The following is an 18,144-nucleotide window of genomic DNA, read 5'->3' on the forward strand; positions in this document are numbered from 1 at the left end:
TATTCTAATCTGTACACAAAGGCTAACGTGGAATCGCTGCTCGCCACCAGTGAAGGTTTTCATGTTCTGGCCTATGACAGAGAAAGCAGCTAGGCATATTTTTAGCTCCATTTACTAAGAAAATGAAGTGTTTCCTTTTGAGACTAAAAGGACACCAACACTGTGCCATGAAGGAAGCTTTGATACACTGTCTAGTTATTTATATGCTCTTCAAAGTTCAGCTTAGAAACACAGTAACATCAGAGAACTCTAAATTATCACTTCTGTCTCGTCTATAATCTCATATTGTATTTTACATTAATTTTTAGTTAACTTTATATTCCATTCATTTTTAGTCTTTTCTAACAACAGTCACTGCCATTCGTGCGGCTGCGACACAATGAGGTGGTAGAAACTTGACCCACTTGAAAACGTGAGGACGGGAACAGCCATGCCAGTGGATACAGAGAGATGTCACAAGGTGCATGCTGTGCATCTGCTGTGAGAATTCTGACAGGAAAACACTGCAGACATCCTCACTGCAGAAGCACACAAGGACTACAAACAAATGTGAGGAATGAGCGCACAGTTGCATAACGCAAGCCAAGCCAAAAGCACATGACAGAGGACTCACACACAGGAGGAAAGATTCTGCATTGCAAGAAAAATGTCAAAAGCCAAAGAGAAGCGCAAAGAAAAAAAAATACCTTAAGGTCTCGTCTTTCCAGATGCAAAAGTTCAGCCCCTCTGACGTCATGACGGATGAAGATTTCTTTGTACTCTCCCAAATTGAGCAGATCCAGCCAAGCAGCAACTTCCTCTGTGCCCCAATTCTGAACTACCAAAGTTAAGAGCAAAACCCCCTTAATGTCTACATGCGCAATGCGTTACAGAGCAAAGGTCAGCCAGAAAACCGAGACAGACAGCAGGGGGCGCTAGCAAAGGGATGGTGAAAGCGGATGCTTCGACGGGGGCTCCTCGGCCCTCCCCATGCAGGTTACAGACTGCCAACGATAGATACAATTATGACTAATCAAAGATGGGTGCCACCTGCACCCTCGCCTCCCTCGCCATCAGCCATAGTCCAGCTTCTCATCAAAACCACACAATATGTGTCAGGGCATTAATTTTGTGTCACCAGGTGGTTTCATGATGCAAAAATCAGAATGAGCTCCGATGTCTTTCCTTAAGACCACAGGTGAATGTGTCTAGTTAGAAACAAACTACAAACTCTAGCCTTAGAATCTGCTCTGGGCTCCTTGGTCTTAACCAGTGATATGCTTAAAACCTTGCAGACGCTAAGTGTTGCCTCTACTGACTCTTACTGATAACTGCAACAATAAATGGCCACAGATCACTACATTGTCATTAAAAAAACGTTCAGGCTGCTGCCCAAGATTCGCTGGATGCTACTTTTCAGTATGGATAACTGTTCTTTCAAATCTTCCATGCAAAAACCTACTTTTTTCCCCCTTATGTTTGGTTTTTAAAGATGGCTCAATAACTATTCCTGTAGATGTAAGATTTTATATCACCGTTTATGAAAACCACAGAAGGATTTATAAAATTCCCCTAAGAATGTATGAAATTCTTCCAAGAATTTATAAAGTGATTTCATTACGAAAGGCAGATGTAGACATAGAACTCCCAGGGTACAGATAGCATAAAGCTAACCTCTAAGGGGTGGAGCTAGGGGAAGCAGCAGGGTACAGAAAACCTTGGATCTGCGGAGAATGTAAGTAGCACAGGCTTTGGTATTTATTACCAAAGGGTGGCACTGTGTCCTTAAAACAGGAAAAAGGGGGATCTGAAACTCCAGTGAAAACATAGATTTAGCAAGCTGGGAAAAGGAAAATGTCTATGCTCCCCTTATCAAAGCCATCTGGATTTTTTTTTTAAACTCTGAGAAGAAAACAAAGTTATTCACTGATGTCTGAAGCAGCTATTGAGAAGATAAAGGTTACTCTGAATGGACACATTGACTCAACTGGTCAGAACAGAGACAACTTAGTGCCTGCCTCCTCTCCTTCCATTTATAACCCCGAATTCTCACCACTACCTGGACATACTGAGTATGACATGGCTTGCCTGGTTCAATGTGCCATCTTAACCATTTTAAAGTATACAATTTGCTGATATTTAGTATATTTACAATGCTGGGAAGTGCTTACCCCTACCTAGTTTTAGAGTATTCCCCTGCCCTCACCAATAACTTTTTGTCAAGTTATCCCCGCCCCCGCACTGTGGGACCACCTACCAGGCTGCGAACTTGTTTTCTGTTTCTGAGCCTTTTCCTTTTTAAACTTTGGCACTATGCGAAAGACTGTGCTTTTGTTGTTTCTTTTGGTACAATCCAGAGGAGGCTCCTGCAAAATTCAAGCCAAACAAAAACAAAAACAAAAACAAAACGACGCTCTGTTAGCAAGTATAAACTAAGAATGCTGTCCTAATTGGGATTTGTTTTGCTGCGATGGACACCAAGACCAAACGTAACACAGAGAGGAAAGGATTTACGGTTCAGCTTACATTTCCATATTATCGTCCATCGCTGAGAAGTCAGGGCAGAAACCTGGAGGCAGGAGCTGATGCAGAGGCCACAGAGGGGAGCTGCCTAGTTAGTGGCCTGCTCCTCAGGGCTTAACTCAGCCTGCTTTCTTATAGAACCCAGACCACCAGCCCAGGGGTGGCCTCACCCACAAGGGGCTGAGCCTTTCCCCATCCATCACTAATAAGGAGAATGCCTTATAGGCTTCCCTATAGCCTAATGTAATAGGTACATTTTTAAACCGAGGTTCCCTCTTCCTAACCAATTCTAGCTGGTGTCTAGCTGACATAAAACTAGCCAGCACAAATGGGTCCTGAATACTGAACGCGTACTACTCCACTAAATGCCCAGGTTCACAAAAAGGCCCTTCCTCTCTCAACGACAAAACATTTCAAAGAAGCATTCGAACTTCACTTCCCTGACTTGTCTCATTTCAAAGGGAAGTCCAGACTCTGAGGTCTTACTGTCCACATTCGATAGGCTGGATGTGACGTACCTCGTCCTCACTGGGGCGGAGGATGTAATAAAGCCAGGGGATCTCTGTTAACTTCTGAAGCTCCATCTCCACAGAGTGTAAGGCACTGGACACCCGCTCTTCGTGAGGAGATTCCAAGTGCTAGTCGCCAGCAGGGGAGAGGGAAACAAATCGAGACTCAGTGACCAACTTCACACAACAACTAGGCCACCTAGAGCACCTTCCCTTCTGATAAACTGGCGGACTGTCCTAACTCCTAATCCCAGAGTCGATATATGTAACTGGAGGGACTGAATCATCTCCCCTCCAGAACTACTGAGCTTAGTGCTTCTTGGCCCTCATACCCATCCCCTCCCCCATCCTAACTGTGCTTGCAAGCACATATCTCTCAACTGTCATATTTGTCGAAATTCTTCTGACTTATAGATTTGTTCCATAAACAAATAAGTTTTAAACTAATCGTAATCAAATACCCATCATATAAAGAGTACATCACACAAATACACACACACACACACACACACACACACATCCTGGCAAATCAAAAGAAAAAGTTTAGGGAAAAATGAAAATGAGGAGTCAGCCAAAGGGATAGTAATTTGCCACTGGATGTGGCTGCTTTAAGGAGAATATAGTGGCCAATTGTTGACTGTAACATATTTGAGGGAGATACTACGATGCGCAGACTTGGAAGGCAGTCAATGAGATCTTAGCCGTGGCGTGGTTATTAGCTATACAACTTTAGGAAGGGTAACTGACTTCAGGCACCTTAGTTTCCTCTTAGCACAATGTAACTAGAGTATTTCTGAGAATTCTTTCAGCTACTCAACCCCTTTCTAGACTCTTTTAAAACCACACAGTACCGGCACTGATGTTCACAGAATTTAAGAAAATTCTGAGGTTATCATTATTGTCTGTTATAATAAGCATCTTTTTGTTGTAGATTCCTTGTAATATTGAAAGTATCTATTTCCCAGTAGTTAATAAAAATAAGATTTTCCCACCCTATTGTATGACAATTTACCACTTTCTTTTAATATAAGAATGTATATCTGACAAAATTGATTACATGGTATTTCACAATTGTTCTGGAAGTAAAATGACAAATAAACTTTGATGCTCTCAAATATAATAAATTATTATCGTATTATTGTTAAGACTTTGGGTAAAATTTACCGGGTCATATTTCAAACCAAACGTCTATGTTTGAAGATCACAGAGGAATAGATAATGGAAGGAGAAATTTCTTATGTTTTAATATAATATAATCACTAAATACAATACATCAGAGCACTTTGGGTGTAAAGGACAAAGTTATGCTTCTATTTCTTTCTTATCATAAATGACCTTAAAAGTCTTTCAAGTGACACGCAAACCGCACATCTCAATTTGAAAACTGGAACCTTAATCACAGCCCACAGGATTTCTGGGAGGCTTATCTTGTAAGAGCAATAATAGAAGATTCTGATTAACAATAATAGTACCAGCAATAGCCGGCGGGGCCTCCACCGATCCTACCAACAAGTAACCAATACTAGCTACTAGCTCTGTGTCACGGGAGTGGAGACGGCCACCCTGTGGTCCAGGAAGCTGTGTTTCAGTTCCCTGGGAGGTGGTGAAGAGAAATGGACCCCACAGAGCCTCTGGGTGTCTTAAGCAGAAAGGAGACTCCAGTGGCATATCCCGCTGGACCACAGAACCCAGCAGGACACCACGCTCCAGTTCCCAGCCCACCACTTCACAGACTACATCGGTAATAACTTACATAATTTACGTTGGTTTATATTTGCCCAAACAGATGAGACTTCTATAACAAGAAATGCTTTGGGATCATTCAAAGAGACACAAGGAAGGGAAAGACAGCTAATGTATTAGGCCTTCTACAAGCCTAATTCCAGGTGGTCACAAGATTCAATGTCAGAACACTTAAAAACAATTCAGGTGTTTTTACAGAAAGGGCTGTGTTTATGTTTCAGGCCTGTGGGCTTTAGCCAGATTCACACTTTCTTAACACTTGATTTCCAGGACCAAACTGAGTTAAAATACAGTCTTGAAATACAATGTTTATAGAGCAAATCTGGAAGACCATACCAATAATATTTCCAGTATTCACTGGGGGAATGAGACTGTGACTTCTCCTAAGTTTGTACAAGTGTGAGTAGCTGAGGAAAGGCTACTATACCTATATAGCTCACATCTCTCAAGGCCGAGAGAGGGTTAGTATGAGAAGATGGTGGCCTCAAGGATAGCTCTAGAGATTAGCATTGCTTTCCTGAAGGCAAAAGTCTGACCAAAAGGAAGGTCCAAGAATGGAGGTCGGAGGTTGGCTCAGTGCACACTCCCTAACGAAGCAAGGCAATCTTACTCCACCACATGGACGACTCTCAGTGTGAGCTTCAGGTGTCAACTTGACACAAACCCATTGTCACACGGGAAAAAGGAACCTCAGATGAGGAATTTCCCGTGGCATGTCTGTAGGGCATTTTCTTAATTGCTAACTAATGAAGGAGGGCCCAGCCCCTGGTGGGCAGTGCTGCACACAGGCGGCTGGCTCTGGACTGCTGCGCTTGAGCACAGAAGCAGGCGAGTTCCTCAGTGCTCTCTGTTCACTTCCTGCCTCTGGGACTCAGCTCTGACTTCCCTCAGTGATGGATGGATGACCTGGGCGTTGTAAGATGAAACAACCCCTTTCCTCTCTAATTTGCTTTTGGCCACACTGTATCACAGGCAAAGAAGCAAACTAGAACAGTCATCATTCATTTCTTCTTACCAAAGGGACCCTGCCAACTAGCAAAGCCTCTGTCTCATTATAGAGCGCCTTGACGTTGATGGCTATCTCGGTGGCAGTGTCTCTCGTAAGGCTCTAGAAGAGAATAACAAAGATAGACATTTCCACATTAAACGAAAACCCCCTCACCAATACGTTCTGTAAATTGTCCTCTCAGTGTAAGTGATTTTCAAAAGTACCGCCAAAATTCCATAACAGATTCAAGATTTTGTACACAGGTTTATTAATAAGGTTATCTCTGTTAATTAATAGATTACAGAATCAGAAGAATCAACTAAAATATATTTACTCGGGATCACATCTCCTATCTACAAGTACATATATGCTAGAACTAATAAATATATTGCTATAAAAGTTAAATCAAAGAAATTTATGTCTCAAAGGAAGATTATTATCCAATTACACAGGCGATCTTTGCATATCATGGGTTTGAACAGCGGAGGTTCAGTTATGCATATTTTTGTAGATTTTTGACAATTTGAAGAATCTTGAAGACGAACTGTATAGCTAAGAAATATCAGACAAGATTAAGAGAAAGTTAAACAGGTCATGAATAGTACAATACAGGCACAGATTAAACAATCAAAACGTGGGGGAGGGGAGACACTCATCAGTGAAGAGCACTTGCTGTTCTTACAGGACCTGAGTTCAGTTCCTAGCACAATGTCAGGTGGTTCACAACTGCTGAACTCCACCTCCATGGAATCTAAGGCCCTCTTCTGGCCTTCAGGGGTGGTACCTGCAGTCACCTGCCTATATCCCAATACAGACACATAAACACAGAGACACACATACAGAGTTAAAAACAGAATAAACCCCTTTGAAAAATGTACTCATGTACTCACAAAAATAGCGTCAATTTCAGTTGGGGAAAGTGTACACAAATGTACAGTGCCCTAGGAAATCACACTGCGGGGAAATGAAGAACGGACTTCACTACTGTAAGCATCTCCGTGGCTCTTGTGGGGATTCATGTATTGGTGGCCTCTGCTTAAAGTTCTAAGTGACATAACTAGTCTCTGCCTGAGCAGTTTCCCAGGTAGTTCTGTGCTGCCGTGCTTATATGTAATGTATAAGGTGTGTGTTATGGGGCTGGAGGCGGGTCTCAGTAGTTACAGGCACTGCCTGCCCATCCGGAGGATCCAGGTTCCATTTCAAACACCCACACAGCAGGCAGCTCACAATCACCTGTAACTGCAGTCCCAGGAGATCTGCTACCCTCTTCTGGCTTCCAAGGATACCACAAACATATGGTGTACAGACATACATTCAGGCACATACTACATACTAATACACTAAAATAAAACACATACATACACATAAAATATAAGTAAGTAAAAATCACACAAAAAGGTGTATGTTAGTGACTTTTTACCACTACTGGTCAATAGCAGACAATTAAGGTAGTGCAGCCATGGGAGAGTCAAAGGTTAGACACAGAGTTTTCTACTGGACAGAGAGGGGCTCACCCCTCCACGGTGCTTCAACTGCAGTTCTATCTATTTTCGCTCAATGCTTCCAAATACATTGATTTTTGAGCTTTAATCATGCACACACAGTAGATTTAATAGAACACTAGTTTGGGTAATTTCAATTGAATAATTAAAAGAATAAAATAAAGGTATCAGCTTTTTCTAGACTCCTGTTGCACAGTAGTTCACATTCTAAGAGTTATAATTATACCCACTCCACTTATCGACACATACATTAAAAACTACAGAAACATCAACAATTTAGCAAAAAGTAAAGTAGGGTATCAAAGCCAAACCAAGAACTGACTGAACATCTCCAACCAAGCTCATATGATCATTTCTAGGTTTGTCTTTTCTTTTAGAGTCAGGGGGAGAGGGTAAATCAAGAGGAAGAAGGAAGAAAGGGAGACAGATGAATAGTCTGGCCTGTGGAATGAGTCAGCAGGGAAGGTGCTTGCCACCCAGCCTGATGGCTCAGTTTAACCCCTAGAAACCACACAGTGGAAAGGGAGAATTCACTCTTGCAAACTGTCTTCTGATCTCCACATGTCCTCTGTGGCTACCTTCCATCCCCAAAAGGAAGGAAGGAAGGAAGGAAGGAAGGAAGGAAGGAAGGAAGGAAGGGAGGGAGGGAGGGAGGGAGGGAGGGAGGAAGGAAGGAAGGAAGGGAGAGAGGAAGAAAGAAAGAAAGAAAGAAAGAAAGAGAGAGAGAGAAAGAAAAGAAAAGAAAAGAAAAGAAGAGAAGAGAAAAGAAAAGAAAAGAAAAGAAAAGAAAGAAATAGGGGGTAAGAAAAGGAAGAAAGAAATTTAATAAAAGCAGTAGAAAGACTTGAAAGATGTCAAGGTGACAAATGATTGCAAGTAAAATAGAAAGAAATGCAGAAAAATTAAGAGTAGGGAGATTATAGATGGATGGATGGATAAATGGATGGCTAGATGAATGGATGGACAGATGGATGGCAGGAAAAGGTAAACAAAATCATGGCCTCAGATCTGCTATAAGCTTCTTGTAGAAACTCATGAAGAACCTGTGATCATTAGATTATCAATTTGACACAAACTAGAGTCTTCTGGGAAGAACAAACCTCAACTGAGAAAATGTCTCCATCAGACTGGCCGGCGGGCAAGTCTGTGGAGTATTTTCCTGATTGCTGTGGGCAGTGCCACCTTAGTGGCATGGTCCTGGGAGGTACACGGCCCCTGAAGGTGAGCCTGAAGAGCAAGGCAGAGCAACACTCCTTCCTGCCTTCTGCTCTGATTCCTGCCTGAGTTATAAGCTGACTTCATGATGGACTGTGATGGACACAAGTCAGCCAAATAAAAAAATGAAACTCGAAGGAAATCTTCCTTCCTCGAGTTGCTTTTGGTTACAGTGTTTGAATCATAGCAACAGAAAGACACTGCTGTCTTTCGCAGGGAGTGTCTCTCCAGTGTTCTACAGTAGCTGAAATGCCAAAAGAATCTGTGGAGTGAGAATTTACCATTCAATCCTCACCTCCGGGAAGCGTGGGTTGGCTTTGTTCAGGGCGTGTGAGCAGGCATTCACTGCATGTGCCAGCTCCTGCTCCAGGAGACAGTGAATCGTGGCTGCGTCACAAATCCTAAAAGGAAGAATGAGACAAAATAGACACTTTGGGGCATCACTGAAGACTAGCCTTCTGAAGAGTGTCCCCTGGCTTGCAGAGAGCATTACTGGAAAGTGTGACTTTCACGTCACCAAGACATCCACTTCTTTGTGGGTTTGCTCTGGTATTGCCGTTGAGCCCAGGACTTGAACATACAGCGCCGCTGCTCTATCAGTTGCACTCCAGAAACTGATCTGTCATTCTTTGAAACTTCAAATGCAACACACCAGGGCACGACTCACATATTCATCACCTCCATGCTAACTGTTTTATTATATACATTAGAACAGTTAATGTCCACAGCCTATGATGATACTTTCTCAAGTCCTCAGATGGAGGCTTGCAGAGACCGAATCTATGTGCCGAGTGGCAGGCTGAGAATCCAGTCCCACATGCGAGCTGACAGGTAAGGAGAAGTCAAAGATCTTGTCCCAGCCTCCCTTCCATTCTGAAATTTAGTTCTATCGTAGTGCGTTTTATATCCTGTTGGTTTTCTGTTCTGTTTTCTGAGGCAGGACACCTCTCTGTGTCACCTTGGCTGCCCTAGAACTCGCTCTGTAGGCCAGGTTGGCCTCTGCCTCCCAAGTGCTGAGATAAAGGCACGTGTCACCAACACCTGGCCGACTTTTATACATTCTTTTACATTCATCAAACTCATTTTTCAAAGATCTCTCTCCCCTTTCTGTCTAGAAGGACAAGTATGTGTTGTCTCTAAATCTTTGGAGTACATTGCCAGAAACTACTCTACAACTGTTTGTTCTGTCTCATGACGTGTGGGAACATGGCTCATGTTCAGACTTCTTCCAACATCTCACACACAGTGAGCAGTTCCAGGGCAACAAGTGGTAGTGCAGATATACTTATGAGAGTGTGTGTCAGGACATTCATCATTGTTTTCCAAGCTGCATAACATGTAGACTATAGACAACATGTGTGGAAGATCCAAGAGAGGGGGCAAGATATAGCCTAGGCCTGCAGGAGACAGCTAATGAAATAAGCCAACACATCCCTTATTACTACCCTAGGCATCAAAACAACGTAAGACAACACAACTGGCCAAGACCAGAGTTCTCCCAGCCAAATTCTCCAGCAGAAGCCCTTTACCTAGTGATGAGTTCCTCCGCAGCCTGGGAGCAGAGCCGCATCTGTGACACTTCCTCTGTTGCCAGGTCAGGGGCGGGATGGATGTACAGGTTGGTTCGAAGAACTGGCTTCCCAGAGTCACACTTCTGCTTGTCTTCCCAAGACTTCAGGGTGCTTTCAAAGGCCTATTTAAAACCAAGATGGCAAGGAACTGGAGACTAACATAACTAAACACACACACACACACAAGCACGTGCGCGCACCTGCACGCGCACGAGTCTGGAACTCCGAGTGCTTTGCTCTATTCTAAGAACTCACTAAACTGGTGAAAGGGGTTTTTCAAGTCTTTCACTGCATGATATTAAAGAGAGAAAAATGACCAATAAAGATGATTACACCACTGATGTTCATAAATAGTGCTTATGCTTCAGTCTTTATTTATCCAATGAGTGATTGATCATAATTTTATTTCACTTCACTCTTTTACTAATGGTATGAATACTGTCAGCCTTATTAGTTAAGGGCTGACCTTAACTAAAAATATTTGTAGAAGACTAAACTATGGAGGTGGTTAGAAAGAACAATGGTTGCCAGGGATAAGATGAGAAAGGGAGAAAGAAGACAGAACACAGGTCAACAGCAGAGAGAACAATGCCCTCTGGGAGTGTGAAGCTGAGCCTGTGTGGGGGAGGGGCCGTGGGGGTGAATGGGAGTGCACGTGTGGGAATGTGTGAGAATGTATTAGTGTGTGTGCATATGTGAGTGTGCCCACGTGTATTTTTCTATATGTATGTATGTATGTATGTATGTATGCATGTGTGTATGTTTGAGACAGTTTCACTGTATAGCCTTGGCTAGCCTGGAACTCAATATGTAGACCGGGGTGGCTAGAACTAACAGAGGTTGACCTGTCTCTGCCTCCCAAGTGTTGGAGTTAAAGGTGGATGCCACCACGCCTGGCAGTTAACAATATATTAATAGATCACCAGTTGTAAAAGCTGTTCCACACTACATGTGTGTACAGCATATGAGCGATGGGAATTTCTGTGTGGTGGGGGGTGGTGGAAGGAAAGGAATATACAGGAACAGTTCTATGTACTTGCTGCTCAACTGCCCAGCAAACCTCAAAGTTGCAAAACAAAACAAAACAAAACAAGAGTACTCAACTTAAAACCAAGTAACTGTTCATACTTAAAACTCCAGTGAGCTACATGCTTCAAACATGATACATAGTGCATTTAAGAGATAATTTACGTTGCTTTCAATGTTTTCTATTTTTCTTAATTTCCAACTTTTGAAATGATTTGATAAAATTCTGGAGGACAGAGAGATGGCTCATTGGTTGTAATACATTTGCAGAGGATGACAGCACACACCTTAGGGGGCTCACAACCACTTGGACCTCGAGCTCCAGGGGATCCAGTGTTCATCTTCTGGCTTGTGTCACCACCTCACTTACTTACATGTACGTCCCACACCTCCCCCAACACTCACACAGTTAAACCAATAAAATGAAAGTTACATACTCTGTCTCTGGTTAGCATCTGAGCTCTGTTTTTGTGCACAATCTTGATGATCCCTGGAGGCTGGACCCATGCTTCACCATCCACCTGCACTGGGACTCCCTCATCGCCAAATATAGTGATTTTTACCGTACGGCACTGAAATGAAGCCAACACATTACTTGAGACCACAGATCAACCTGAGAATCGATGCGGCCTGCATTATCTGGGTTTGGGTTGACTCCACTCTGTGGAACAGAACGTCACGCTTTACGACACAGTGAGACATGACAGAAAGCCATGACTTTTACATCTATATGTGTTTAAAGAAGCCCAGCAGTGTAGGCAATCGGGAAGAGCTTCCTTCTCTGATCCTTACCCGTGAAATAAGGCGAGCTTTGACCTGAGACACCGACCTGTGCTATCCGGTGATGCTGCAATTTAATGACCCTTGATACTGCCATCTGCACACTGTCAAACACTGCGACAACTTCTAGGATCTTGTCATCAAAGGATGGCGCAGCAAATATCTACAAGGGAAAACTGTATTATACACATTTCCACCAACTGTTTAGGTAGAGTGAAATACTAGGCCCATAAAGCCTGCCATAAAAACATAAAAAGCAAAATGGGAAACATCGGTAAGCAATAATAGCCCAAGGAAATATTCAAGGGCTACTCAAAATAAGCATAATTTCAAAACAGGTCTCAACATCCACATGAATATGATATTCAAACACCTCATACAGCACTCTAGACCAACATGTTTCTAAATGATTCACCTTGATATGAACTGTTAAATAGTTCACATAAAATTGGTAGATATTTTGGTAAGATGATGTTTTCAGGAATCTACAAAGGCCCAAAAGTTGGTGGTAAAAAACATGCAAATTGTGACCCTATGCACTTGGCATGTTTTACAGACCCTTTTTTTAAAGTATTCAAAGCAACACATATTTGTGTTATTACCTTTTTAAATGATTTGTTTTTGTTTTTAATGATACACATGTGAATGTATCTGCATGTAAATATGTGCAGGTGAGAGCAGGTGCCTGAAGAGACCAAAAGACTATATCAGCTTCTATCATCCTGATACAGACTAAAGGTCACTTGGGAAGAGGGAACCCCCATTGAAGAATTGCCTCCATCAAACTGGCTTGTAGTCATGTGACTCGGGTATTTTCTTGATTACTGGTTGATGTGTGAGGGGCTTGCCCATTGTGGGCAGTACCACCCCTAAGGAGGTAGTCCTAGATTGTGTGAGGAAAGCAGATTGAGTAAGCCACGGGGAGACAAGTCAGTTATCGGCACATTCCATGTGGCCTCTGCTTCAGTTCCTGCCTTGATTTCCCTCCAAGGTCTACTGAGATCAGGACATGGGGGCTGAACACACCCTTTTCTCCCCACGTTGCTGATGGTGTGGAGTTTATCACAGTAATAGAAAGAAAACTAGGACAGACAGCCTGAGCTGCAGGTAGTGCAAGCTGCTGCTGGGTGCTGGGAACTGAACCTGGGTTCTCTGTAAGAGCAGGAAGTGCCCGCAACTGCTGAGCCATCTCTCCAACCCTTGCCTCATAATTTAATATAACAACCTCTCAGGGCATTCTTGAGTATGGAAACAGAAATCTCAGGGGTCAAAAATTCCTCAGACATATATACGATGCTTTTATGTTAAGTGCACGTTCACACAACTGATGCCAAGGATTTAAATTTAGTCATGGCCATGTAGTGGTTGCTACTTCTCACTCACTGTATGTAACAAATAATTATGACTGGAAAAATGCTCACTCTAAAGGAATAGCCTCATTAAAAGTTGTCCTGGAAATATGAGGCCACAGCTTGATATAACTTCTTCTAAACTCTGTTACCAAACCGCCTGGATCCAAGTTGCTTCACTGTGGAAACTCTGTCTCTTTCTTTTCAAGGGTAAAATCAAAAAGGTAAGGTTTGGGGCTGAAGATGTAGGTCAGCGTTTTTGCAAGGTTCTACTACTAGTCTGTGCAGAAACCTTAGTTCTTATTCCTAGCTCACATACCAGATGGGGGCGGGGGTGGGGGAGGGGAGGAGAAGAATGAAGAAGAAAAGGAGGAGGAGAAGGAGGAGGGTAAAGAGGAGGCGGAGGAAAGGAAATCAGGTCACATGGATGTCAAACAATGAACATAAAGCCCTCTGAATGAGCGCCTAGTGGATGTCCAGGGACGTCAACCTTATCCTACTCTACTCATTTCACAACTTCAGAATATGTGACTGGTGGTGTGCTGGCAAAGGGTGGGCTATACTTCCGTAGAACTGGGTATCTTCCACATCACAAGCACTATACCTTACATGCTCGTTTAAGCCTCAAACTGAAACCAGGGTAGGATTCTTCAGGAGCCTGACATGGACACCGCTTTTTACCAAACACCCACTTCAGTAACTGCACTCTCCTTCTCCTTCCTTTTAGAGCAACGGTGGTGTACCGCACACATGCGGCTGTGGCTTTTCTTTCCTAACATGGGGAATGTACTAAGCGAACAGAAATACTGGAACTAACGTCCCTGCCAGGAGTGGTGGTACACACCTTTCATGGCAGAACTCTGGGAAACTTAGACTGTAGCCATGAGAGGAAACGTTGAAATAAGATGTTAGGATTCTACCTCACACCTTCCAAATACTGTAACACATTTATCATGTAAGTACTGACCTGCAATTAGTATCGTGAGGCACACTTTTAAAGCTAGGCATTCTGGGAATGTAATTACCACTGAGGACACACACACCAACCCCACTATGCTACTTACATCATCCTCTTTGGTTCCACCCCAGAAGTTGGTGCCTCCTGCGTAGCTAGGGATGTTCAACACCGCTATGCCTTGTAGACTGGGAAGAGGTATATACTGCCCATCACACTGCAAGGCAAAAAGCTTGGAGGTTAGAATGTCTATAGTCCCAGCACTTTGACATGGACGCAGGAAGAGCAGAGATTCATGAACATCCTCAACTACTTAGCAAGTTCAAGGGCAGCCTGGGCTACATGAGACTCTTAAAGGTCAAAAAGGGCAACGCTGTTACTTCAGAGCTATGGTGACAGGAAGGTGACCATGGTGCTTGCTTTCTTGTACACACACTCTCACATTACAAAGGGTGAGACGGGCCGGTGTGGTGGCGCACGCCTTTAATCCCAGCACAGCAGAGGCAGGCGGATTTCTGAGTTCGAGGCCAGCCTGGTCTACAACAAAGGCCTTCATCCTTTCTCTTAATAAAAAAAATTTAAATAACTAAAGAAATTATTATAAAAATTGAATTAAAAGTATACTTCCCTTCATCTTTCCTCCTAGATCATGCAGTCCTTTTCTTGAATCTCCCTCAGACCACCTATAAACTTCTAGCCCAGTGGTCCCCAACCTTCCTAATGCTGTGACCCTTTAATACAGTTCCTCTTGCTGTGGTGACCCCCCAACCATAAACGTATTGCTACTTCATAACTGTGATTTTGCTACTGTCATAAATCATAATTATCTGTCTTGTCCAATGGTCTTAGGTGACCCCAGTAAAAAGGTCATTCAATCCCCAAGGGGGTCGCAACGCACAGGTTGAGGACTACAGTTCTAGTCTCTGTGCTTGTTTTAGGCATTCTGTCTAAAGTGGGCCCTGTATGGGCAGGCTTCCATTTCACTCATCTCACTCAAAAATTTCCCATAACTGAGTCCTTGCCTGGGTTTGGTAACCAGCAACCATCTAAACTGAAAGCTGAGCAGGGGCTGAGATGGTTAGAGGGGAAAAGGGGCTTGCCACCAACCCTGACAACTTGAGTATAACATGTGGAACCCAAATGTATATGAAAAGAACAAAATCTCCAAGTTGTCCTCTGACACCCACATGTGTACCTTGGTACACTTGCACATATGCAAGCACACACACACACACACACACACACACCATTTTTAATCAAAGCTGTACTGTTCATGTAGCTACATGCAAAGGCAAGGGAAGCTATGCATATTGGATAGCACGGTACACTCCCACCTTCTAATTCACCTAAATGAAAATTACCACTGACATGGGAAAGGGGCTCTGTGGCTGCTACAGTAATTACACATGGCATCAAGGAACACAGTGCCTAAAGACGCCAGAAGAGGGCGATGGAGTCCCTGGAACTGGAGAGACAGATGGTCATTAGCCCACCTGAGTGCCAGGAGTTGAATTTTAATTCTCTAAAAGCAGCCAGTGCTCTTAAAGGCTGAACCACCTCTTCAGCCCCTCTCCAGATTTTTTTTTTTTAAAGTAAACTTATACAAACTGTGTTGGCACACATCTGCAATCCATACTTGTGGGGCAGAGGCAGGAGGATTGCTGCAAGTTCCCAGATAGTTTGGGCTACAGAGTGAGATCTTGTCTTAAAAACACAAAACAAGGTAAAAATACTTCTTTTTTATTTACAAATGAATGACTTTTCCTTAGTGTAAGCAAAACTGGCATTTTTGTCACTCCTCAATTGTATTTTAATTTCACTTTATTTTGTTTTATTCTATTTATTTATTCTTAGATAAAACGTAGATGCTGAGGTGGACATGGCAGCTAAGGGGTAGGATGTCATGAGAGCATATATACAAATATGCATTTTCCAGTGATTTATTTTTGCTGACGTTCGCTCTCTACTTAAAACGCACAAGACTGTATGATCACTATTTCAGTTAGAAAGGAAAACTGCTCGACCCATGTAAGTCCTGCTTCTTATAGACAAGTCACTGTCAATGCAAGTATACTTTAATTCAGCGGAACCTCCAATTTACACCGCCCAGTGTCCTTCTACTGCAAAGGAATGTTGTGCTTTCCCCTGGAGTTCCGTCATGGGATCGGGATCATAAACCTCTCCTGCAGTTCCGATAGCTAGGCTTAGACGAGCTTCCCAAGGCCACACGGCAAACCCAGTGTGTATGGGCCCACACTTCTCAGTTCGCACTGTGACTTCTGTCTCACTCCGTGATTTCGCACCAAGCACTCTTCCATCCACTAGCACACAGAAGCCTAACTTGGCTGGCACCAATTCAAACGCCACGCAGGAAATCCATATCCTTCCATACCAGAGGGGAAATCTTATCTGGGTAAAATAATGAATGAAAGGTGAACCCAAACAGGCCTGGTGCAGACTCTGCTCCGCATTGAATTCCCCACCACACACAGCATCACCAAGGTGAAAAGCTGTCACCCAGCCCTCCACACTCACTCTTAAAAAGTGATCTCCTTTTCCTTACTGAAAAAAGGCAGGGAATTCCGAGACTTTCCACTTCACTTTTTAACATGTATCAGCATGTTTTCCTTTATTCTACTTTACTATTTTTAGCTTCTTTTTTCCATCACATAGCATCTACTTTATTTTTAGGTAAGGATGTGTAGCACAGGCTGACCAGGGTTCAGGATCCTGCTGCCACCACATCTCCAGTGCCATGACCACAGGTACGAGCGACCAGGCCAGACTCATCTAGCCTGTTTGTACCTGTACGTACACAGTCTCAGCTTTAGGTTTCAAAATCAGGGGTCAGTGTTTACATTCAAAGAATGGAAAGTTGCTGATTACAAAAAAAACCTACCGTTTGACATCCACTAACCAACCTATGGACTTAGCATTACTTTCTGTTACAAGTGTACGCAACGAGACAGACATCAACAGTTCTGCGACTGCAGGGTCTAGGTCTACAGACATACAGACTGCATCAAAGTCTAGGTATTTCAGATATCATTTCGTTTTTATTATCATTTGTCAGTCTGCTTTTCCGCCACGCCACTGGGGTGTCAGAACACTGATGATATACTGCTCAAGGGAGGAGAAATACAGAGGTGCCAGACTGCATGTCTGCCTTATCACGTCTATCCAGGTGCTGATTCTAGTGCCTGCCGTTCTCAATTATAAGACTTATCAGGATTTTTTAAAATCTGCTTCGACCTGGCCAGTTCATCTGTCTGATGGCATGGTTCCACTTGCCCCACAATAATTATTCATTTAAGTGTGCATGAGAGCATGCATGTATGCACACGTGGGCAGGCCAGAGGACAACTTGCTGTAGTCAGTTCTCCCCTCCTACCATGTGGGCCCCAGGGACTGAACTCTGGTCATCAGGCTCAGCAGCAGGCACCTTTACCCACGGAGTCACCTCACAGGGCTCTCATCTGTTTAGCCCCACTTTGAAACATCACATTTATTAGATACAGGTTCCATTTTTATTTGATTGGTAATAACGAAATACGTTAGTCTAACAAAAATACTTAACTGGCGTTTATACCATCCATTATTATATCTACACAGCTTATTTAATGTATTAAAAACTTTATTAAAGTGATCCATAGTATCAGCACACTGTCAAAGGATCCATACCATCAGGGTCTTTTAAAAACAAAGGAAAGAGTTCTAGGTAAGATGTCTTCTTTAAAATTTGGATCAGCAACAAAGACGGCTTCCAGTAACAGAGGCCATTCAGCCACCCAGGTTGACAAGCAGTCTTTCTGCTTTCACTTTTGTATCCAGTACTCTATAAACTACATGTGAGAGTAGACACTTCATTATACAGCAGCCTTTGGGTCAGGGCATCTACTATGGGCTAAGAGAGCATTCTGAACATGCGTGAGGTTGGCAAGCCTATAAACTGTTTAGGTTATACGATGGTTTGTATATGCGTGGCCCAGGGAGTGGCACTATTA

At 43.2% G+C, this 18,144-nt stretch overlaps 1 protein-coding gene across 10 annotated transcripts in view; it reads right to left on the bottom strand.

The window, feature by feature from the left end:
• Positions 1–18,144, bottom strand: part of Dgkh (diacylglycerol kinase eta) — a 163,221-nt gene that overhangs the window by 7,055 nt on the left and 138,022 nt on the right. For 9 of the 10 annotated variants that reach the window (XM_029469092.1, XM_029469095.1, XM_029469094.1 and 6 more), the window contains 9 exons: positions 14,250–14,357; positions 11,886–11,999; positions 11,494–11,628; positions 9,989–10,152; positions 8,755–8,860; positions 5,770–5,862; positions 3,021–3,140; positions 2,237–2,345; positions 687–817 (listed from right to left, as the gene is read on the bottom strand). In XM_029469092.1, coding sequence (XP_029324952.1) covers positions 687–817; positions 2,237–2,345; positions 3,021–3,140; positions 5,770–5,862; positions 8,755–8,860; positions 9,989–10,152; positions 11,494–11,628; positions 11,886–11,999; positions 14,250–14,357 — 1,080 coding nt within the window. The remainder of the gene's footprint in view (positions 1–686; positions 818–2,236; positions 2,346–3,020; positions 3,141–5,769; positions 5,863–8,754; positions 8,861–9,988; positions 10,153–11,493; positions 11,629–11,885; positions 12,000–14,249; positions 14,358–18,144) is intronic. The other variant, XM_029469093.1, reaches the window with a different exon arrangement.

The sequence above is a fragment of the Mus caroli genome, chromosome 14, assembly GCF_900094665.2.
Source record: "Mus caroli chromosome 14, CAROLI_EIJ_v1.1, whole genome shotgun sequence".
Taxonomy (NCBI): Eukaryota; Metazoa; Chordata; class Mammalia; order Rodentia; family Muridae; genus Mus; species Mus caroli.